Source organism: Mchenga conophoros, linkage group LG18 (assembly GCF_057382185.1).
Source record: "Mchenga conophoros isolate Kocher_MC1m ecotype Shallow Benthic linkage group LG18, M_conophoros_male_GT1.1, whole genome shotgun sequence".
NCBI lineage: Eukaryota > Metazoa > Chordata > Actinopteri > Cichliformes > Cichlidae > Mchenga > Mchenga conophoros.
This window is the reverse complement of record NC_140543.1, coordinates 27,914,594-27,937,297: the sequence shown is the minus strand read 5'-3', so window position 1 is coordinate 27,937,297 and position 22,704 is coordinate 27,914,594. Positions and strand designations below refer to the sequence as shown.

Here is a 22,704-nt window from a genome sequence, read left to right as displayed (position 1 = left end):
GAGCATCAAATGCCTGATGGAAAACCGGGAGTGTTGGCTGACATTTTACAAACTGCCTCCGGCTTGCCTATACTGCACACAGCTAAGGCCTGCAACAATAATGGCCTTTCAGAAAATAAGAAAAGTTTGACAAAGCAGAGGAAGTGAAGCGGAAAAGAAGTAGCCGCACAGTTGCAAAGGTATGACTTTTTATAACAGCTCTGGCATCCAACAGTCCAACTGTTAAAAATAAAAAAATATAAAACAAACAATTTTCTGTTTAAAGTATTTCAATTATTTTCAAGCATAGAAAAACTCGATCAATTATAAGAAAATAAAGAAACATTTAAAATACCTTGATACACGTTCAAAGTCCAGATAAAAGTAAGACAATTTAGGATGCAGTCCATGCCAACATCCTTCTTTCCTTATATCATTTTATGATATATGAATCAATCCAGTAATAAAAAAGCAGGTAGACTTGGAATAAAAATTAATGTACCTATGTATTGAAAATATTGAAATATAGTATTAGTAAATATATGCATCTGCAGTTATGTAGCATACTGTAGGCGACTACTCAATAAGGCTAAAAGTAGTAACAAATATGCTCATCAGAATATTTACAAGACAATCAAGAATCCTTCTGAAAAGGGAAAAACTTTCAAATCTCGCATCGTATGAAGATGACCATACCTCATGGACTAAAATGATTAGTTTAACTACAGATTCAAGAGACATTAGAAATAGTAAAAAAGTAATAGTAGAATCATATGAATAAAGTTTACTCTATAATACAATCTCAAATGAACAACATCACACAACATTATTATAATGAGTTATTATTTATTTAACATTAAATAAGCCAAAATGCAGTGTGTGGAAACACTAAGCACACCCTTACTGCTTTTATAGGAATTAAGAGGGTAAGTAGCAGCTAAGTGCTGCTAATAAAATGTACTTGATTCCTCAGAAAGTGCTGGCACCTCTGTAGAAAACACCTCATACCAACTGTGATGCACGGTGGAGGAGGGGTGATGATTTGGGCTTTACATCATGAGCTCATCTGTATACCAAAGTATTCTAGAGTCAGATGTGTGGCCTTATGTCCGACATCTAAAGCTTAGCCAAAACTGGGTCACGCAGCAGGACAATGATCCCAAGTATAGCAGCAAATCTACCACAGAACCACCGAAGAAAGAAAAGAATTAAGGTGTAGCAATGGCCCAGTCGAAGTGCAGACCTCAGCCTGATTGAAATGTTGTGGCGGGACTCTGAGGTGTGCATAAATGACTGCTTGAAAACTTTACTGAGCTGAAGTAATGCTTTAAAAAAAGAGTGAAGCAAAGTTCCTCTACAGTGATGTGAAAAACTGATAAAATAATATGGAATACGATTACTTTGGGTTATTAAGTTATTGGTAGTGTTGTTATACAAGTTACTGAATCACAGGCTGTCATAGTTTTTCATGCACTGCTTCTGCATTTAGCTTTTTGTTAAATAATAATAGTAATAATAATGACACAGTATAATATGTCATTATTACCTAACCATACTGACCTAACTTTAAGACCTAGCAAGGACTGAATGTCTCGATCAGTAAAGAATAGTTTATCAGTTAGTTTTTTCCCTCCCTTAACAACAATCTGGTCTATTTTAGGCCACAGGCTTATTATAATGTTCTGGTTTGTTGCATAAAACACTACAAAGCATGTGAAGATTAACAGTTTGTTAACATGAATTTCACATATCCTAAACGTATTAATGAAAATGGAAAATACTTCCATGCACAAGGGTTCCTGTTTGTGAAAAGGGAGCTGCGTTTTAATGCAATTGCACATATTTCTTGGTGAAAAGTGGGTTTTTAAAAATGTTTTATTTTGAAACTGATGGGAATGTGCGCTAAAAAAAGCTGTGTTTTAAAATGCAAGACATAAGAAGCAGCAGGGAAATGTAATCAGTGTTTTGTGAATTGCAAAATTTACTGTTAAATGTTAATCATTGTAGGAATAGGACACAGTTGGACGTCATAATTTAATGCCATGACAGTTACATGAATGTCAGAGGAAGTCGTGGACATGCAACCGTTTCTTCACAAAACAGAATTTTACTGCATTTAAGGCGATAACAATGGAAATATTACAGTTTGAATGCTTGTTCATTAGAAAGAATTGTAAATGCTAAAATCTAAATGTACAAATTGATGAGTTTGTATTTTTAAGGATACAAATACATTCCTATAGAGACATTGGGCAGGAGTACATATAATCCACAAAGGTTAAGTCTATACTTCTGCCAGTGAAACCTTAAGAAAATATGCTCTTCCTGTGATTAAGGGGGGCCTGCCTTGCCTTTTCATACATGCTGACGTAGGATCTGAGGAGGTCTTCGATCGTGTGGGCCTGAAAAAGAAAAGAATGATTCTTTTTGTGCAAATCTTTCACATCATATTTTATTCTCCTTAACATTTATTAGCATTCATTCTAAAGGAAATTCTGTGTTTTGTCATGCATCAAAATACATTCAAAGCCCGTCACTCACATTTGGGGTTTCACAGACAAAGGTGATGCCCCTGAACATGGTGCCGATGGTCATCTGGAAGGAGTTGCCTTTGCTGAAATATTCTGTGATGCGGCTGAACTCGTGCATTATCATTGTGTCCTAAAAGAGTTTCAAGTAATGCAATGTTATTTGCAAATAAGCACAAATGACCTTAGGCTACTGTAAAAATATAAATATATTGTGCTTTTTATTGAACATACCTTTGTTTCTGGGTCTACTAAGCGAACCCCTTGCTTATTGATGCCGATCAGAAGTATAGCTGGGTAGCTAGATTCACATGTTTGCTGCAAATGAAACAACGTAACATCAGTTTCCTCAAATTCTTGCGGGCCAGTGTGTCTGTCACTTACTCCAGCTAACTCACTTTAACTTCAAAGAAGGCACAGCCAAAGGTTGGCCAACTTGAAATGATTTTTAGGAAGTCGATTTTGGCTTCGTCCACTGTGATGCCACTCTGCTGCTTGTATGAGGAGATGATGTGCTGCAAGAAAAACAATAAAGCATAAAATAGCCTTACACCGGAGCTCCAATCCCATCTTCTGAGACATGAAATAGACCATTTGGGGGGTGCTTCTGTACAATTTGTTCTTTACCTTCTTCCATTCATCAGGGGACATGATCTTTTGCTGGTCAGCAGGAACCAGGTCCTTCAACATTTTGGGGATCATGACGAACTGTGACATGTCTGATTCTACTTTGACTCTGAATAGGAGCCCACCCAGGGTAATCATGTCTTCTTTGGTGCAGTCGTGGTATCCCCGCAGGTACTTCGATCGTTCCTGCAAAGAAGCAAATTCGAGGTAAGATATCGTGACAATTATTCATCTTAAACATGAAAAGAATCTCAGTGAATAAAGAGAGTGGTTGTAATATAGATACCTGTGGGAAATGGAAAGTGAGATCTGCTTTCACATCTTTCCCCGGGTTCACATTGAACCAGAGCTTCCTCTTAAAGAGCACCAAGGAAGGTAAATTGGTCTGAGTGACTAAAAAAAGTGCGATTTACACTGATTAGATCTGTCAAGGCAAAGACATGCATAAAAAAAAAGTGACCGCAGTTGGTTTACTCCATTACCTTCTTTCCCCTTTTTTCTTTTTTTGGGGACGTCTGAGGTTATCTTTAGACTGTCAAAGAAATATTTATCCTCCTCCATGCTCACCGTCTAAGAATTGAAACCAAAAAAGCTTCGTCACATAAAGGAAAAAGATGTATTTGTTACATATGGACTGTATTGTGATATTGTGCATAGCATTTTTGTCTTTTCTATCAGATCACTGTGCAAGCTAATGTCTGATCGAAAACACTGAACTGACAGTGTTAGGCAACACCACCTTGGTTAGTGTTTTCAGGTACAGGCCGTATCCTTCAGGTGAGTACAGAATGAGCTGAGAGGCGATGCTGATGCACATGTCTCCAATTGTGGTTGTTGATGTCACCTCGACTATCTGCGCCACAGCAAGGACAAGAAATCATGATAACATTAAATCGACATTTAATGGCAAAACTGATTCTTAATCTCTCTCTTATGGTTAATACAACTCCAATGCCAAGAAACCTGTGACACTATGTTAGATGTGTCACAGCATTGATGAGCCAAATGTTTTTAATTTGTAAAAGGTCTGGACATCAGGTAGTTCAGCACCTGGACTCCTCTACTACTAAGCAATCCTGTTGTAAAAGCTTCAGTATGCAATTTTACATTGTCTTGCCGAAATATGCACAGACTTCCTTGGACGACACGTCATCTGGATGGGAGCATATGTTGCTCTAAAACCTGCATTGGTCGTTTCTTTTCAGATATGCAAGCTGCCAATTCCCTGTGGCATCAGAGATCCAGGCTTTTTTTTTTTTTGCCTTAGTCCATTTTAAGAGAGCTTTATCCCAAAGAAAAAGAAGGCAGCATATCTGGAACATGGGATATTTGGTCTTCCCAGTTTTACATTCAGGAATAATATGCTGAAAATTTCCCACAATTTGCAAATGCAATGTTTTGCAGATGGTGAACCTCTCAGCTTTACTTCTGAGAAGCTCCGCCCCTCTAAGATGTTCTTTTTATACCCAGTCATGTTATTGATCTATTGCCACATAACCTAGACAGTGCAATAATATTCCTGCAAAGGTTTCTTTTTAGGTTTTCTAGCCTTTGCCAATTTTTTTGAGCTATGTTGCTTCGATCCAAATCAAAATGACTGAATATATTTCATCAAATAGCAAAATTTAACCCTTTCATGCAGAATTATGACAACCTCGATCAGGATTTTTTATTCATCTTTAGGCTTGAAAAGATGAATAACAATGCTTAAGAAAAAATCATGATCAAGGTTGTCATAATTCATGCATGAAAGGGTTAAATAACAATAATTACAATGAAACACATCATACATCTATAGTAATATTAAACGACCAGTAGGTGGCAGGGTATGGACACATCAGTGTCCAATGTAGTGGTTTATGTGCAAGTATATCATCAACACTGACACAAACTCAAGAAAACAGCATTTGGATAGTTGTCCACTGTAGTGACCACTATGCGTCAAAGGGGTAAACATTCAAGTTTAAACATTCAACATGATTTCATGTTCTATTGTGAATAAAATAGGGATTTATGAGTTGTGCAAATGATTGCATTTTTTAAAATTATCATTAAATCCAAAAATTGATTGAATGCAGGTTCTTACATCAGTTGTATCATCTGGGAAGTGGACTTTCTGGAAGATCTTAGGGCTGTTCTGTTGGATAGCGTCCACTTCTACGAAATGGGGAGGAAGATTCCTGGGCTTCTTACTGAGTATACAAAACAAATGAAGTTACACACACAAAAATATATTTATGTGGAATTTCAGATCACTAAGTTACAATACCGTGGATATGTTTTTAAAAAAAAAAAATTAAACTCAGTAAACTCAGCTGATAAACTTTTTTGTGGTTTCTAAAGTGTGCATTGTGGTAATTTTGGGGGCCAGCATTTACCAGAGAGTAGATTCTGTCAGTTAGATTTTCATCACAATTTAATACCAGTTTTAAAGCAATGCTATTTCTAAAATACGGACAACCACATTTTGAAGTATCAAAATAATCAGTAATTCTAATCTTCTCAGGATTTTTGTTTCTAAATAGTGTTCGTATCGCCAGGCTGACCTGCAGATCTCCTGCAGCCTCTCCAGGCAAAGAGCAGCCAGTGGGTATCTGGGCCGCGACTCCAGGAAGCACTGTGTGTGTTTCAATAAATCCCAGCTGGGCGGGAACAAGCCTGAACACAGCCACATCAGCTGCCACCCACGCTCCATACTCAAACTGAAGTGAGGGGAAGAAAGAGAAAACGATATGATGGAAATGGATTTTTTGTGATTATTGTTTTGGTGTCTTTCCGACACAGTGAAGCACACTGGAGAACCTGTTGCTGTTGGCGGTCATCTGTCTCATGATCTGGCAGTAAATTTCATCGCGCAGTTCTTCATGCTTTGTGGCTGGACCAAAGATCTGGTCGGTCAACTCTACGGGACTGCGGACATGTTTGATGGGGTAGTCGCCCATGTACTTCAGGATGGGTAGAGGCTAACGTTAAGGACTCACTCAAACGACATTAAAATTAGACATGGCTCTTTCCTCTTTAGATTACAGACAAACTGCTGAAGAATTTGGTACCATACTTTCAAATATCTGCCTATGTGAACCAACAGTATGGATGCTAGTTAAACTGTGGTTTAGTCATAAGAAAACATCTCAGCAATCCATAAATGCAGGTACCAGTTCATGTGTTTTTTAAAAGGATATCAGTGAAGGCACTGCAGGCCAGGTTGCTGAGCTCAGAGTTGTTGACCAGCACCTTCAGGAGTGGTTGCTTGAGAGGCTCTCTGGAAATGACCCACAGTTTCTCTCTGTTGCCTCCTTTGTATCCTTGCCGACCGCCACTCACAGATCTGCGAGGGACAAAGAGCTTAAATATCGTCTGCACGAGTGCTGTTCGATTTGCCAAATGAAGAGTCAAACATGAATGCCACATTTTTGAGAAGTGGCGTTTAGCTAAAAATACAAGAGCCTCAGTATTACCTGAAATTCTCAAGGGCAAACTCTTTCAAAGAGACAGGGGCCACTGTTTCTTCTCCTTGAACGGGGTTAAGAACTAGTGAAGCTCTCCTCTTATCCTGCTTTGGATTGAGTTGTTCCTGAAGGGTCAGAAGCAATTTGCCAGATAAACTACAAGAGGGCGTTATGTGATGTGAACTAACAGAACTTGTGCATCTCTCACTGCATAGACTTAGAAGCGCACGATGAAAAATCTTCATGTCTGTAAAGATTTTCTGTTCTTTAGTAAAGTCTTTACCATTAAAACACCATTAAAAATGAAATCAGTGATTTGCCTATACCTGAGCTCTGATAAACTAGTCATAACTACTCAACATTTAAGGTAAAGTCAACTTTACCAGCATTTCACTAGTCGGCTCGGTAAGAGTTGGCAGGAACAGCAATATTTTCTTATAGACTGCACCAAAGCTGCCAGTGCGCTTGTTGGTGGCGATGAAACAGCTCTCATTAGGGGCACTTTTTTCTTTGTCTACTTGCAGGAGGTCACCTCGCTTACAAACCAGAAACAGCGGGTCATCTGCAGAAGCGTACAGAGACAGACAGACGTGAGTGTTTTGGTGTGCGTGACTGTATTTATGGATACTGAACATGCTGTAGACTCTTACCTGATTTGCTAGAGTCCTGCTGAGCGGTTGCAAACACTGAGCGCTGTCTCAGCCCTTCCACATTGTTCTCTATCAGTGTTACAATTTTCTCAGCTTCAGGAGACTTCAGGACATACTCTCCTGTGATCGTGATCAAGCTAATGGTCTGGGCACTGTCACTAAATGGGTCATAATCATCAGTGTCAGTTTTATTAGATTCTTTTAAAGGCACAATTTAAAAATCTTTTTAAGAAAGTAAATAGAGCAAATTTACATACACACAGACATAAAAATGTGAGACCGTACCTCTTCTCCTGGACTTTCCTAACTGCTATGTAAGGAATTTCATGAAGTTGCCTATTTCTCTCGTCCATGAAGAAGATGCCAGTCCAGTTTATAGCCACAATAAATCTGCTTTTGGGCAAAGGTGGTCCTGTGGACAGATATGGTGTTGCAGATTTTAAGTAGTGAATTGGAATTCATAAATGCTAGTTAGCAGAAGTAAAGTTTGCAATACAAATGTGTAACACGGCAACATTCACTTGTAAAAGGATTGTATATCCCAGCCTCTGTGTGAAAAAAGCTGTGCGCAGACTCACCTGACATCATTGTGACTTCAAAAAACTTTGAAAAGTGGATTGCCCACTTCTTGCGTGCGATGTCCACCAGTTCTCCTTTTACCTCATCCGAGTTTTGCCTCCCACTGACATAAGGACCCTACATGAGGTAACGACGATTGTGAGGGTGCCTTTATGAGGCGTTATGTTTTAAAACAATCCATGCTGACCATACATAAAATAGACTGATTTACCTCTTTGTGTGCTGAGCTGATGAACTGGGTCCATCTTGTTTTAGACTTGCTTTCAATAAGCTGGGTGGTGATGCACTCATTAACCACTTTGGTGGCGTTCTCAACGCTATACTCGGAGCCAAACATGATGTAATAGTGCATTATTGCCAGCTGGATATAATCATCATCCTGAGTAGATAAAGTACAACTTTATTAGATACAGTTGACAAAATGTTTGGAGAACATCATGATAAAATTTATAGTAGAATAAAAAGTGGACAAATAAGAAATAGTTGACCTCACTAAGTAACTTATTTGAGCTGCAAAATATTTGAAAACTACAAAATGCCTGCTGATATACTGTTTAGCACCACAGTATAGTAAATTTTACATTTACAGTTATCTAGTTTCTTACTCTTAATTTGTTCATTTAAGAATCACAATTATTGCATTTACTCTAAAAACACAATGGATGAAAAAAATAAATAAATAAAACTTTACTGATAGATTTTCTTGTTTTCCAAATCCTTCCTTGTTCTTTAGTGAGACACAGGCAATAGAAACTAGCCGTGAACAAACATCTACAAATTTCAGGCTAAGCTAGTAGGAAATGGTTGCCCGTCTATGCGTCTGACAGCCACAAAGCAATGTAAGCAGTCAGCTATTCCATTTAAATTAACATCGGCTTTCACTTTCCTAGTCGTTATATTTTTCCAACTCTTTGGCCGTTACATACATCCCACCATGTATCCAAGCTAGTTGTTCACTTTCTTCTTCTGTCTGCCATTTGCTTAAACGTTAGCTAAGCTAAAGCCAAGCTAAGATGTCTTATAAGGCTTACAGGAGCTGCAAGATTGAATGAGAGGTTTCTGTGGGTTTGTCAGTTGTTCTATTGTTACAATATAAATCCTGATTAAAGAAGGATATTAAAATAATTATTCATGAGTTACTTCTCAGACTGCAGCAGTTTTACTGGCTTTAACTGTTTTACGTGATAAGGCAGCTAGCTTATCACTGGAAGAGACTGCAGTCCTTTACAAAACCTTGCCATGAAAATGAAGGCATTTTTATTTTATTTTGAAAGGGGAGTGCCTTGGAGGCTTTTTTATATTTAAGGTCTTTTAAGCGTTGGCCCAGCAACAATTAGTGCCCCTTTTGTGCTTTATTTTGTACATAAGATGAAAATACACCAGAAAAGTAGATGTGCATACTGCGATTTTGGAACTTAATAGCCTGAGTGTCATGAGCGGTGACTGTAAATAAAATGTATTAGTATTATTATTATTATTACACACTGTTTTCCGTAATATTTCAGGAAAAAAGAAAAAGCCTTACCTTATCAGCAACGTACTCTCCTGCCTTGATTCCTTTGATGATCTGCCTGTAGATAAGATCTGTGCTGACTTCATCTAGTTTACTTTCGTGCCAGGGTGTGAACAGTTCCTTGCGGAGGGACAGCGACCATGGGGTATCCTTCTCCAGTCTGCCTTGCCTCCTCATCTCTTCCTCACACTGAGATATTGCATCTAGCACGTGTGCCCCAGAGTTCCCCAGAGACCACATCTGGTGACGAGAAGTCAGCAGAGTTTGAATGAGTGTGGCAAACTGCAATTCTTTCTGCACTGGACTAGTCTGAACCTACAGCCAGAAGATACAGAGTACCCAAGCCTTGATGTAGAATCAGAAGCTTTCACTGACCTTGTCATAGAGCCTAATGTACAGGGAGAATCCGTAGGTGTCTTTGAGACCGATGTCATTGGCCACATCTTGGCAGACTTCCTCAGATGTGGAGGACGAGTTCAGTTGTATTTCAATATTTCGACCATCCTGTATTGCCACAGTCGTATCAATGGGTTTCCTGGTCCTGGCAGCCTTTCAGTGCAGGGTAAGAAAGAAGAAAAAAACCAGTTGTTTCCAACCACAATTCAAATTTTGCTGCTGCTGGCCAAAAGTTAAAACTAAATAAACAGTGACCTCAGCACCATATTGGAGCACCTTCTGCTTTTTACCTGTAGCTCTATCCAGCAGGGCAACTCTTTTCTTGGTCCATTGGCTACGATACGTTTCAGGCGCTCAATGCAATACCCCCTGTAGTCATATGGCCCTCTGCGGAGAAAGTTCTCTAAATACTGTGAAGCACAGAACAGGACACAGTAAGCAACACGATAATACCTCGGCTAAATTCAACTAAAGTGGCATGACAAGGATTAACATGAAGTTTGAGGCAGGATTAATAAAATGACTTCATGTAGACTGACCTTCCTAAAGAGGTCTGTTGGAGGGAAAATCCCCAGACAGATGGAGAGGAGAATCCACCCTTGCATACGATTCCTCCTGTCATTGTTTTTCAACAGCTGTTTACAGATCTGACAATAGATCTCATCCCTGCACAGAGAGAGAACCAAAAAAATGAAAAAAGTAGGTAACATCTTAAAATACAGCCCATAACCACAGTTCCCTGTAATTAAATGGAATTGTAGTTATTATAATCGAAATGACAATGTAATCATATTTATCTACAAATACTTACATTTAAGTACTGCATATGTAATTTTAATTGATGTCTAAGTAATTTTAGGCAGCCTGTGTAAATCCCAGAAAGTTGACTCGTTTTCAGTGGGAGAAACCTTTCATCACACATCCAAGTAAATACGGCCCACAGCCCAAAAACTATAGCCCGTCTAGTAAGATGAGAAAATTATTGTTTTTCTGCAAAATTAGCATACAATTTCACACTACTTAAAATTACTTACACACATTTACCTACAGTTATTTACAGATATATCATATTGTTCATTCTTCAAAATACTTGTAAGGCAGCATTTACCATATGCCGTGTTTTGACAGAGCATAGCCGATGATGATGTGAATTTTTTCCAAGTCTGAAAGTGGCCTTTGCAGCGTGGTACCCTCTCCAATCATAACATCCTCTTCTCCTGTCAAGTTTTCTGGCTGGTTACGATGACAATAATACAAATAACAGTGATAATAATAACAATTGCCACAGAGTTTGTGTTATGAACCAGTGACAGAAAAAAAAGACAGAATGAAGAGTATTATAATCACCTCCTCGGGGATAGAAGAGGCTCTTCTGTCAAACTTTTTCTTGTTCTTCCTCAGTATTTTCTGTCCGAGAATGACATCATTACTAGAGGTTAAATAGTTAGATTGTTTTTTTTTTTTCAGTGTAATAATAAGATATATGTAATAGTTTACCTGGTCCAGTCCCACCAAGTTGCTCAGCCTCCTGCCCTGCCTGCTGGGTGGAGCCTGGGGCGTGTTGCTTGATGCCACTGATATGGCATCTGAGGATTTGGGTTCTGGTATATCCCCCATGAAGCGCAAAATGATCCACCATATAGTCAGACATGCCTGGAGGTGAGGAGAGGAATGAGAAACTGTTTGTGAGGAGAGAAATCTCTTGGGTTAATAGTGATACGGCTGTGACTCGTTCCCGTCTGACTTCTCACCAGTGTGTCACCCTCATCGTCGTGATGCAGAAGAGACTTCTTGAGTCGGTAGGGTATGTGCGTGTGGCTGGCGCTGTCCTGGAAGTAACGCTGGCTGAACCTGTAGAATGAAAACTCATCACCGTCGTCCTCAAAGTCATCGGTCTCCTCCTCCTTATCTTCATCCACCGAAGGGGTCGGGGATATCGAGTTTGATGGTGGGGTGACTATCAACTCTGGCTCCAAGAGCTCAGAGATTATCTTTACAGGCTCTGGACTGCTGTGACTCGTCTTTGGAGGGAAAAGAGAATTTATACCAGATCTTAAACGCACACACTCAATGAAGAAAAAGTAGGACATGTTAACATGACAGAATTAGAATCAGCTAACCTCAGATTCTGAAGTTTCTTCGTCTGCTACATTGACTGAAGGCGTGACGGGAAGATCTTCGTCGTCTGAATCGTGCTCTGACTCTGACTTGGTTTCATTGTCCAGTATCTGTGAGACCTCCTCCAGCTGTTTTAAAACTAAAGCCTTCGAGACAAAAGAGACAAAAAGGTTTGAAAGTAGGCTCCTTTTCAGAGTGCAACTTGTGCAACTTTACCTTCCAAGATGCTGAGCACTCACCGTGTTCATCATGGATTCAACTTCCCTTCTGGCCAGCACTCCTCGCCTTTGCGCCTGCAGCCGTGTGACTGCCTCTCTCTTTTTCTTCAAGTCCTTCCTCGCCACATAGCCTCGTACCTAAACCCGATCAATCAGTGCAATTTAAAGCAAATTATTTAAGAAATAACAAAAATATCAGTAATTAATTAAATACACAACAACCGATATGTAACGTAGATTTTGATAAGATTTGATAAAATATCCTAATTTCACTATAAAATGCTTAAAATTTGATCAAATACAGCGATATTTTCCAATATTCCAAACAATAAAAAACAACTACTTGTAACATATTGCACTAAACAGTTCCTACATGAGAGTACATGCCTGTGCTTGTATGACGACTGCTGCTTCTCGCTGCTTTTGGTACTTTGCCTGGAGTTTCCGGCTACGGATTAGTGCTGCCAGCCGCTCAAAGCCGCGCTGAACCTGGTCAGACCGAAAGAGGGAAGCAAACCTGAGGTGAGTCCTCCCTAAACATCAAGGCAGCTACAAGCTCTGACTTCTATAAAAAGTTATTGAACCTTTGTTTTCATGTAGGCTCTCCAGGACCGCTGTAGCACCACGGCTGCCGAACGCTTCCTCAGAAAAGACTTTCTAAAAGAGATTTGAAGCAAAGAACTTAAGTTATTAAAAAGGTGTATTTTTAAGCCTTCATATGTGCAGTCCTTTCCTCTTATGTGTCCCCTCTGCACTGGATATGAATGTGTAGGATATCCTGCACCTGTCTCTCTGTCCAAGCATGACTCTCTGGATCACCAAAGCTACCCTGCTGAGCTCTTGTTCCCGCCGCTTTTCAAGAATAGAATCGTGAACATCCTGAAATAAAGAGAATTTCTTTTAAAAGACTTTCTGATATTGAAGAAAACTTCAATTGTTAATCATATTTCAAAAATGAATCCACATTAATGTGAATCCACATTAATGTAGATTCATTTTCTGCAATCATTCAAGAGAGATGTAATGTCTCTTTGATTTAGTGTTTCACTATGTCATGGCCACGATCATCTAAGGGGCGATCGTGGCTCAAGAGTTTGCAGTTCGTCTTGTAATCGGAAGGTTGCCGGTTCGAGTCCCGGCTCGGACAGTCTTGGTCGTTGTGTCCTTGGGTAAGACACTTCACCCATTGCCTACTGGTGGTGGTCAGAGGACCCGGTGGCGCCAGTGTCCGGCAGCCTCGCCTCTGTCAGTGCGCCCCAGGCTACATTGTAGCTGTGGTTACAATGTAGCTTGCCATCACCAGTGTGTGAATGTGTGGATGACTGAATGTGTAAAGCACTTTGGGGTCCTTAGGGACTAGTAAAGTGCTATACAAATACAGGCCATTTACCATCTTGTGCCTTGAGAAAAAGCTACAATACAACATGGTTAGAAGTTTTCGGCACCTTTAGGAAAACTTTGGTATTGCCTATTTTCCATTCGCCCTCCCTTTCGATCACCGCCTCACAGATGGCTTTACAACAGGCCGCAGCAGACTCCTGGAGAGACAGTAAAGAATATATCAGTTAAGAACTGATGAGAGAACCCAATAAAAGACTCATTTTCACATCTTGGGTTCCAAAAACAGGATGCATCATGACTTAACGGTATTGGGGTTGCAGACGGTCGTCTTCAGGAGCACCCTGTAGCGCTTTAAGAAGTCGTCGAACGTGTGTCGAATGGGAAATCCCAGCTTCCGAATACGGATGGTGTCGATCATGCCGGAGTATCTCAGCTGACGCATACACAGCTCTCTGTCAAACACCTAGAAGAGAACAAATTAAAGTGGTGATGAATATTCTCTTAACACAACAACTATCCAACCTTTTTATTTTTCAGGCTGGACTATGGGGTGATTTCCACATCTACAGTAAATGTCAGCAGTTCATTACTCTAAGCTTGATTTGAGTGTGTACCCAATCAAATGATCATCCAAGCCGAATTTGGCACATGTGAATATATCCGTGTGCCAGATTTTGATTCTATCAAATTTCAAATCTACCCAATGTTTATTCTCACTGTTTTATTTTTTACAACAGCTATTAACCTCAGAGAGGCTGGAAGAAAAGTAAAATACCTCTGAGGTATTCCATCTCAAAAATGTTTTCAAATTTTATTTTAACATTTTTTATGGTCCCGAGTTTGAACATATATGATGATTGCTGTGAAATTGTTTGCTCAAATACTTTTCAAGATCTATTTTTTTGAAAAATGGCCCGTCGACCCACCGGATATTTTTTTCACACTTTGAAATATGTGGTAATTTTTGAACATGAATATCTAAAAATCTATTGAAGATAAAACCCTGGAAAATTCAGTGCTTTTTTCATAGCAATCCTTACATATGCTCAAACTTTGGCTCATTAGAATTTTAGGTAAATTAGGGAAGGTCAAGCAGAAAATGTACAAAGCATTTGCTGATTTGAGACTTAATGACCCATTTGAATTTGAAGTGGTCCTGTGTGGACCACGATCACCAAGTAAGTGCCAGTCCTGCCAGCAGGTGCTTGGATTTCACAGGAGAACTGTGACACGTGGCACTGTGGACTAACAACGCTTTGCCACAATATTGGTCAGGGAGTTCAGAATGTGTGAACTTTTCGTGACTTCTAGTCTAAATCCAAAGGGTGAGAAAAGCTCAACAGATACTAGCGCAGCATTGTACTTTACTCTCTGTGATATCAGGTGATATTTAACAGGAAATTGGCTCCGTTGGTTTATGGCACAAAACAGAATGAGCTCTATTGCAAATGGTGGCAGTAAACATAAAAAAACAAAACAAAACAAAAAACACAGCAACATCCTTATTATTTCGGGAAATGACAGGATTTAAAGGAAATGTCTTAATTTCAGCAAACATTAGTTTGCTGAAATACACTAGTTTGTCACAAGCTTCCCCCTCATTTCCCTTTCTTAGCATACATGATTGCTCAGTTTACACAGCAACTGTATGGTGTTGCCATGGCGGCAGAAGCAGTTGCTCATTCACCTCAGATTGCTTGCCATTGTTGGGTTTGAAACAGCGGATGAAGAAAGGCTGGCAGGCAGACAGAGCCTTCATTAGGGAGTCCAGAGACTGCCGGAATTGGCCGCTCAGTGTCGGCACTTGTTTGCGAGTGTCAGCCAATCCCTGTGAGGATGACATGTGACAGAAGGAAAAACTCAAAAATGAAGTCCTTGATACACCTGATCAAATAAACATTGGCAGCGTTATGAAACTAAATGACACAGGAACATTTATTGCAGTTTGCCCAAGGATCAGACATGACTTTATCCTTTCATACCCGCAGAGAGTTGCTTGGGGTCATGATGAACTTTTTATTTTTAACAGCCTTAATCCCATTGGTTGACAGTTCAGACTCAAATATGTCACGCAGTAGCTTATTGGCAGACATGTCAAGCATCTTAATGATGTCCGAACTGACAGCATCCCTGTTCTTTTCCAAGAAACCTGAGGAAGGAGAAAAAAGGCAACAACAAAGTATTACTGCGCTCATGAGCACCTTGCGTTGGCTGAGGTTTTAATATTTGCTGTTTGCTTGCCTACCATTGGAGTCGTACTGAACCAGGCCAGCGAAGTGACAAATCCCAAAGTTTGTGTCACGTTCACTCCTGGAGGCGATGTAGTTCTTGTGTCCTTTGTGGTGCTGGTTCAACTTCTCTAGCATCGTAGCGTCTGTACCCTAAGGCCAACCAAGTGATTCTTTTGAATAAAAAAGCTTCTGCAGCAGGGCAGAACCTTAAATAAGAAACCTCAGCAGAAGCATACCTTTGGAAAGTGGCTCTCTTCATCAACAAGAGCCAGCACATTACATTGCATTCCAGCTAGAAGGTCGAGAATCTTCTGATTGTCGCTAAAGTTGATGTTATCCCACATGACGCCCTGCTTCATGTACTCCTTCTGCTCGAGCTTGAAGATGTGGGCCACGAAGAACTGCTGCAGCTTCTCGTTGGCAAAGTTAATGCAAAGCTGCTCAAAACTGTAAAATAAACGATGGCTTGTAAATAGTGATAACTGTGAAAATTAGATGCCTTAGTATACCACGAAATGTCTGATCGTCTAATGTTTCATAAATATGTCAGGGCGGCAGTGCAACGACTGTGAAAGCTTAAAGATATCTGAGAAATACGTTTGACTCAACTAATCGAATGGATAAAAATGAAGATACTGGTAATGTACACTCACAGGCCACTTTATTATGTACTTTATTAGGTTCAGCTGCTTGTTTCCTTAAATATCTAATCTATGCTGCTTTGCATCAACAGTTCAGGCTAAGGTTATTGTAGCTGAACAATGCTAAAGTGAAAAAGAGTGCTAGACTTTTTAGTTAACTAAATTAAAAAGATAAACTAGAGTTTAGAAAAAATCAAACTGAAATGATTTTGTGAAAATAAAAAATATATTCTTGTTATCATAACTTGTCTATTAAGGCTTTGACAAAAATGTTTATTGAGACTTTGGAAGTTTATGAGCCTGTGAGTCACCTGCTATCAATTTTTTTTTGTTTCTTAAATTGCAATGTCAGTACTGATTTTGTAAAACCTTGCTTTTGGCATACGCCCTAACTACAATAATAGCTATAAAGAGTAAAACCAACACTGAAACTAATAAAAATTTATAACAACAATAAAAACTAAACTAACATAAACTAAACTTAATTCAAGATGAAAAGTCAAAATGAAAAAAATATCTGATGAAGTACAAAACAGGAATAACAGAAAAAAACCCTCCTGACCTGTTAGTGTTGAAGTTCTCGAAGCCAAAGATGTCAAGCAGGCCGACGGACAGGTAGGCTGATTTGGAGTTGCTGGTCAGCTTCTTGTAGATGACACTGTTGATTTTCTTAACAATCCATATGAACAGCTTATTGTAGATCGCCTGAGAGAACAGAAACCCAGCAGAGTTACATTTTAGTGGAGTTCTGAAACACGCAAACTGTTTATTCTTTTCTATATTTAATTGTTTCTTTTGAGCTCTGCACCTGACCCACATGTTGGTGACGATGCGTGTGGATTTTTACACGTCTTGTACCTTACAATCATAAGAAATCAGTCAATCTACACTGAAGCTCATCAAGGAAAAGTAAGACGAGAGTTTTCTAAAACATGCTGAGTAACTGTAGCAACGCTGTAAGCACCAGTCAAAGGTTGGAAACCATCTGCTCTATCACAGTGAAACTGGAACGCTTCCTCATAAAGTACAGCGTGCAGCATTTACAGGGCCCAGGTTTCTTTCATCCTAAGCCAGGAACCAATAAGGAAGCAGTGATTTAAAATTGCTGGCTCTCCCTCATTACCTTCACAAAGGCGTCTCTGCAGTCAGCTGCCTGTTCACAGCTCAGAGGTTTAGTCACCATTTCGCGGTTGGTCTTAAAGGATCGATGAGTCAGATTGGTCGCCAGGGTGGGCTTCTCCACCTTTAAGCACAAGAAACAGAAAAAAAACCCTTTACTAGTGCTATTTAATAGCAAAGTAGATCTTACCTGCTAATAGAGAAGGAGACCCACCTCCAGTAGTGATGCCGCCACATTGAAATGTTCTGATTTGCTGACTTCACTGGTTTCCAGGTTATTTTGAGTGTTGGCTGATGGAAACACAAATTCACACATAAGACACAAACAGCACAATAACAGCTGTAAGGAGTAATCCTGTGAAATGAGGTCAGTGTGAGTTTTAAAAGATATTACAACCAGTCAGGAGATTTAACCAAACCACTTCCAACTACACAAGTACAAGTCACAAATGTATCTAGCTTGGAACATAAAATAATGCTAATGCACAAATCCAACAGATGCATCTAGGGACCAAAAGCTGATGGTGAAATTAATATTCTTTTGGTTCTCTGGTGTCAGTGAAACAAAGAAACTTTCATTCATTCCAAAACAGCTGTTCCAAAGTTCTAACCATCCATTCGCTTCCGCTTATCCTTTTCAGGGTCGCTGGAGCCTATCCCAGCTGTCATAGGCCAAGAGGCGGGGTACACCCCGGACAGGTCGCCAGTCTGTCGCAGGGCTAACACACAGGGACAGACAACCATTTGCACTCACATTCACACCTAGTGGTAATTTGGATTATCCAATTAACCTATCCCCACAAGCTGCATGTCTTTGGACGGTGGGAGGAAGCCGGAGTACCCGGGGAGAATCAACGCAAACACATGCAAACTCCACACAGAAAGACCCCGGCCTGATGGTGGAATAGAACTTAGGACCTTCTTGCTGTGCGGCAACAGTGCTAACCACCGTGCTGCCAAAGTTATATGTAAAAAATCATGACACTATCTCTCAACTTTGTTTGGGAAACGGTGACATGAGCCAAACCAATAAACCAATAAATCAACTTCTCCATTTAAAAAAAAAATAATAATTTCATTGACAAATTCAAAGTGTAGAAATGATTTAGTCTTATGTAATTCAGGTGCTCACTGCTATTCAGTTTCACTGTTGTATAACTAGCTGCCTGTTTATGGAACAATAAATCCGTTCACTCATTTAATAATAGATCTGAACAGACTGCAATCTGCCATAGGTATCATCAGGCCTACTGATGCTCTTATTTATTATATGCTTGTTTGCTGATCAAAATCTAGCATTGATAAAATTAGGAATGGAGATATGTTTGATTAAACGTTAGGCAACACTTGAATAGTTGTTCTGCTGAAATCTGATAGGGAAATGATTTTAAAGATAAACTAAGCTCCATTATGTGCAGGCTAAAATCTTTACATAGTTTCTAACTCTGTATCCTCACCCTCAAAGCAGACGTTTCCCAGGTGTAGTACGGCCGCCAGGAGCTTGAAGATTTCATGACAGTCTTTTCCTGAGAAATTCAGCGTTTTTAGGGCGGAATTAATACGACTGTAGTCTTTGGCATCGTCTCGTCCTCCACAAGCAATGCAGTTGCCCTGAAGAGTGAGAGACAAGATTTAGAATAGCTAGGAGAAAGCAGGGGTGTCAAACATAAGGCCTCGGGGCCAGAACAGGCCTTGCAAAGACTCCAATCTGGCCCACAGGACAGCTTTGGAAAATGTGAAGGGGTGCGTAGATTTAAAACTTTTCATTGTATTTTCATAAGTTTTACAGCTTTGCCAATTAATAATTAACAATACTGCAATTTATACTACACACTAAAGTAAATGACTAATAGATTACATGACATACAATTTCTTATTTTTCTACTATCTAGTGTAGAAATGTCTGTTTTGTTTTGTTTTTTACAAAAAAGAAAAAGAAAACTTGCTGTGAATTAATAAAACCTTTAAAACTACAGGACAGTCTGGGCAATGAACTAGCAGAATTTTTTCCATAAATTACACGACATCACAATAACTTCACCAGCAATGCGGGCAGTCACAGCCTTCCTTATTGCAATACCTTGGTAAGGAATTTGTATTCCTTGGCATTCCCGAGGCTCAGGCGTTTTTTCTCCTCTGCTGAGATTCCTGCCAGCAGGCAATAAAATATGTGGTAATTCCGCTCCTCCAGAGCCTGAGGTTGCAGAGGAAAAAATTAATCATTAGTGTTACAAAATGATAAGCTCACGCAAGTTTTTATGCGGGCTGGGTGGGAACATGTTTACTTTAGCTTCACTCCTCTTGTTGATGGTACTGATAGTGACAATGGCAACAGCAGCACACGAGATTAAGCCAACAACAGCACATCGACTGAAACAAACTCTTCAGACGTAGCGTGTTGTGTTTTTACTGGTTTACCGCACATTCCCGCCCCGTGGAGAGATAACAAAGGTTGTCTTAACAGAGCTTACTCACCTGACGACAGACACGAGACTTTTCCAGAAGATACTGCTCCACGCGTGCACCCTCAATCACTCCATCCTTGTTGAAGAAGATTTCCAAATATTTCCCAAAGCGGCTGGAGTTGTCATTGCGGATTGTTTTAGCGTTTCCAAAAGCTGAAATGCAAAAAGAAAAAAAAAGTTGTTGTTGTTCATCCATGCCATAAAGACAACATTTAATAATGACTGTGCACTCTTTGGCTGGTGTTTTCTACCTTCTAGAATCGGGTTGGACTCCAGGATCTGCTTCTCAATCCGCTGCTCAGAGAGCTCACCGCTGACGGCTGCCAGGTACTGCAGGATCAGTTTAGTGCTCTCGGTCTTCCCTGCTCCAGACTCCCCACTTACAGAGATGGATCAAATCAATGAGCAGTTGTAAAGAATCAAATTCAGATATTAAAGATCCTCAGTGATATAACAGACGCTGACCTGATGATGCAGCACTGGTTTTTTTGATGGCGAGTCATGTTAAAGTAACAGGCCTCAGCGATGGAAAAGATGTGGGGCGGGAGCTCTCCCAGTTTTCGCTTATGGTATAACCTCACCTGGAGACAAAAAGGAGGGTACGCGTGTGAAGTAGATCACTGCGATATTACAGTGAAGTCATCAGCTGCGCATATCCTTACCTGCTCTTCTGTGTATATTGGAAAATCTTTGTATGGATTCACGGCCACCAGCACCGAGCCCGTGTAGGTCTACACAATCATAGAAATGTTGCATTAGAAAAGAATCTCCTTCAACTTTCTCCACTTACTACGTGTTTATACACAGTCAATAGTTATTATTAATCTCTGGCTCTATTCCACAACATCTCCCTGAATCTGAGAGTTTTTCCTTCCCACTTTCAAAGTGTTTGCTTATGGGGGTCATCTGATTGTTGGGGGCTTTCTCTGTTTTCTGTGTATTATTGTAGGGTCTTTACCTTACAAAATAAAGTGTCTTGAGGCTGTTGTTGTGATTTGGTGCAATATAAATAAACTGAATTGAACTGAATTGAAAATTTAACCAAAATGATGTTAAGGGTACATCCTGTGTGTGGAGTGACAAGATACTTAATGTTGCTCTTGTCAAATGATCCAATGCTATTTTCAATCACGGCTAAAAACAGAGCAGTTATTAAAGTTATTAGAATGCTTACTTATATCTGCTACTTATGTCTATTCATATCCATCTCATTATGTCAGACACTAAATAAAAAGGTAAGAGTATGAACATTTAGAAAGTTTGTCCACCGGACCTGTAAAATGATAAATGTTACAGCGTCTGTGTTTTTATTTGCGACTCAGTAAATGTTTTTTTTTTAACTCTTGAATAAAAAATGTACTGTCGCTAGTAAAAGATAGTGAAAATTAAATGTTCGACAGTGAAGTTTGTGCAAATTTGGAGTCTGCCTGGAGATTTAAAATGTTCTATTGTTCTGATTTGCCACAATTGAATCAAAGTTGATTAAAAGAAAGAAATCCCAGCGAGAGAAAGCTGAACAGCTCATGTGAGGCTGGAATCAAACATCAAGGGAAGATGTTTTAAGGTGTTCTGGGAGAAACGAACCGTTACAAATTAAAGGAATATTTCCTATAATCCATTATCAGGCCATCCAATTGTTCTTAACCACTTATCCAAATCAGGTTTGCAGATCCCTGCTGTCTTTGGGCAAAAGCGTTAAGTGTCTATATCAGGTCATTCACAGCGCGCTGGCCTCATGATGTGTAGATATTTTGAAAATTGAGTTGAATGAACCAAATCCATTTTACTTTTAATCTGCTTTTTATCCTCAGCAACTGTCTTCTCTGTCTTGTAATATATTTTTTCTATATTTGGCACTGGGAGACGCTTTGCTGTGTCATGTTTATACAATGACAGTAAAGATAAAGATACTTGACTTAAAGTACAAGCGTCCAAAGCATGTAGGAACACTGGCGACAAAAATCATTTTTTCCTTCAGTGTGTTGCTCACATAGATGATGCCTTGTCTGTGTCTGAGCAGGAGGTTCCTGAGGAGACCGGCCTCCGTCATGTCCCCGAGTTTGATCATGTCGTCCACCCCCTCCACCGATGTAGGGTGCATGATCTTGAGGGAGGCTTCCTGCTCCGGTGACAACCTGCGCTCCTGAGGAAGGGTGAAAACGGGAATACACTCAGCAACATAACACCAACTGTTGCCGTTTTGGGATGTTTGACTTTTACCCTGTGAGAGTGCAAAAGCACTGTTTACCTTTCCCTCATCGTCCACCAGCAACCGCTGACCCGACGGTGTTACTTTGACCCTTGCTCCGATGGGCACCCCTATGCTCGAGTCCACCCAAACCCATTCCCCCTGAAAGCAAAAGACAGAAAGATTTCACGTTGTCCTTCAGGGACACGGGACTAGGTTTCAGTTTACGGGAACACAAAGTGACACTCGGTGGGGCGGCAGTTCTCTCAATAAAACTCACATCTCCAAAGTTATTATCTCGAGTTTGTTTCAGCCTTACCTTTCTCAACATCACAAGTTTCTTTTATTTCTAGTCCCTGGAGAGAAAAAGAAAAAGAAATCCATACAATGAGTTGCAATTACCAAAGTACTGACGATTTAAAGGGTTTCTTTTGGCTTTTTTAATCTGAACTGTTGTGTTCAATGTCAGCGCTCAAGGTGTGCAGCGGTAAAACAAATCACAGAGCACTGTTAATGTCACCGTTAAAATGAAAACGGTCTACCCGATGATCCTTTGGTGTGGGATCTTCATTAATTCCCGTCTCGTTCCTCGTCTTTGCGTCTTATAGAATCCGTCTCCGTATGAGGAAGGATAAAACTCAGCGTGCCTATGAGTGACAGAG

General features: G+C 39.9%; 1 protein-coding gene across 2 annotated transcripts; it reads right to left on the bottom strand.

Moving 5' to 3' along the window:
- Nucleotides 1-74: 74 nt before the first annotated feature.
- On the bottom strand, nucleotides 75-22,704 carry LOC146554054 (unconventional myosin-VIIa-like). 2 transcript variants are annotated; one of them, XM_085253559.1, is made up of 50 exons: nucleotides 22,585-22,704; nucleotides 22,362-22,398; nucleotides 22,103-22,204; nucleotides 21,845-21,997; nucleotides 20,517-20,585; nucleotides 20,320-20,435; nucleotides 20,106-20,233; nucleotides 19,865-20,007; nucleotides 19,470-19,583; nucleotides 18,847-19,000; nucleotides 17,604-17,680; nucleotides 17,394-17,513; nucleotides 16,833-16,975; nucleotides 15,866-16,076; nucleotides 15,644-15,779; nucleotides 15,381-15,547; nucleotides 15,086-15,226; nucleotides 13,703-13,861; nucleotides 13,503-13,595; nucleotides 12,842-12,936; nucleotides 12,642-12,714; nucleotides 12,445-12,546; nucleotides 12,079-12,195; nucleotides 11,842-11,985; nucleotides 11,473-11,742; nucleotides 11,219-11,374; nucleotides 11,069-11,128; nucleotides 10,830-10,954; nucleotides 10,261-10,387; nucleotides 10,012-10,131; nucleotides 9,701-9,874; nucleotides 9,338-9,565; nucleotides 8,024-8,191; nucleotides 7,812-7,929; nucleotides 7,519-7,645; nucleotides 7,234-7,391; nucleotides 6,967-7,145; nucleotides 6,593-6,708; nucleotides 6,317-6,462; nucleotides 5,937-6,090; nucleotides 5,681-5,836; nucleotides 5,221-5,326; nucleotides 3,874-3,987; nucleotides 3,617-3,704; nucleotides 3,421-3,527; nucleotides 3,135-3,320; nucleotides 2,906-3,022; nucleotides 2,742-2,825; nucleotides 2,521-2,640; nucleotides 75-2,381 (listed from the first exon to the last, which is right to left on the bottom strand). In XM_085253559.1, the coding sequence occupies exons 2-50, from the start codon at nucleotides 22,371-22,373 to the stop codon at nucleotides 2,286-2,288; spliced, it is 6,369 nt and encodes a 2,122-aa protein (XP_085109685.1). In that variant the 5' UTR covers nucleotides 22,374-22,398; nucleotides 22,585-22,704; the 3' UTR covers nucleotides 75-2,285. The 2 variants fall into 2 exon arrangements, with proteins under 2 accessions (XP_085109685.1, XP_085109686.1); XM_085253560.1 differs by having other exon boundaries at nucleotides 22,563-22,656.

Coding starts and splice junctions, on each gene's coding strand:
- LOC146554054 (XM_085253559.1), bottom strand. Junction 6,709..6,966: donor AGCCGACTAGTGAAATGCTG/GTAAAGTTGACT, acceptor CTGACCCTTCAG/GAACAACTCAATCCAAAGCA. Junction 6,463..6,592: donor TTTGCCCTTGAGAATTTCAG/GTAATACTGAGG, acceptor TGTCCCTCGCAG/ATCTGTGAGTGGCGGTCGGC.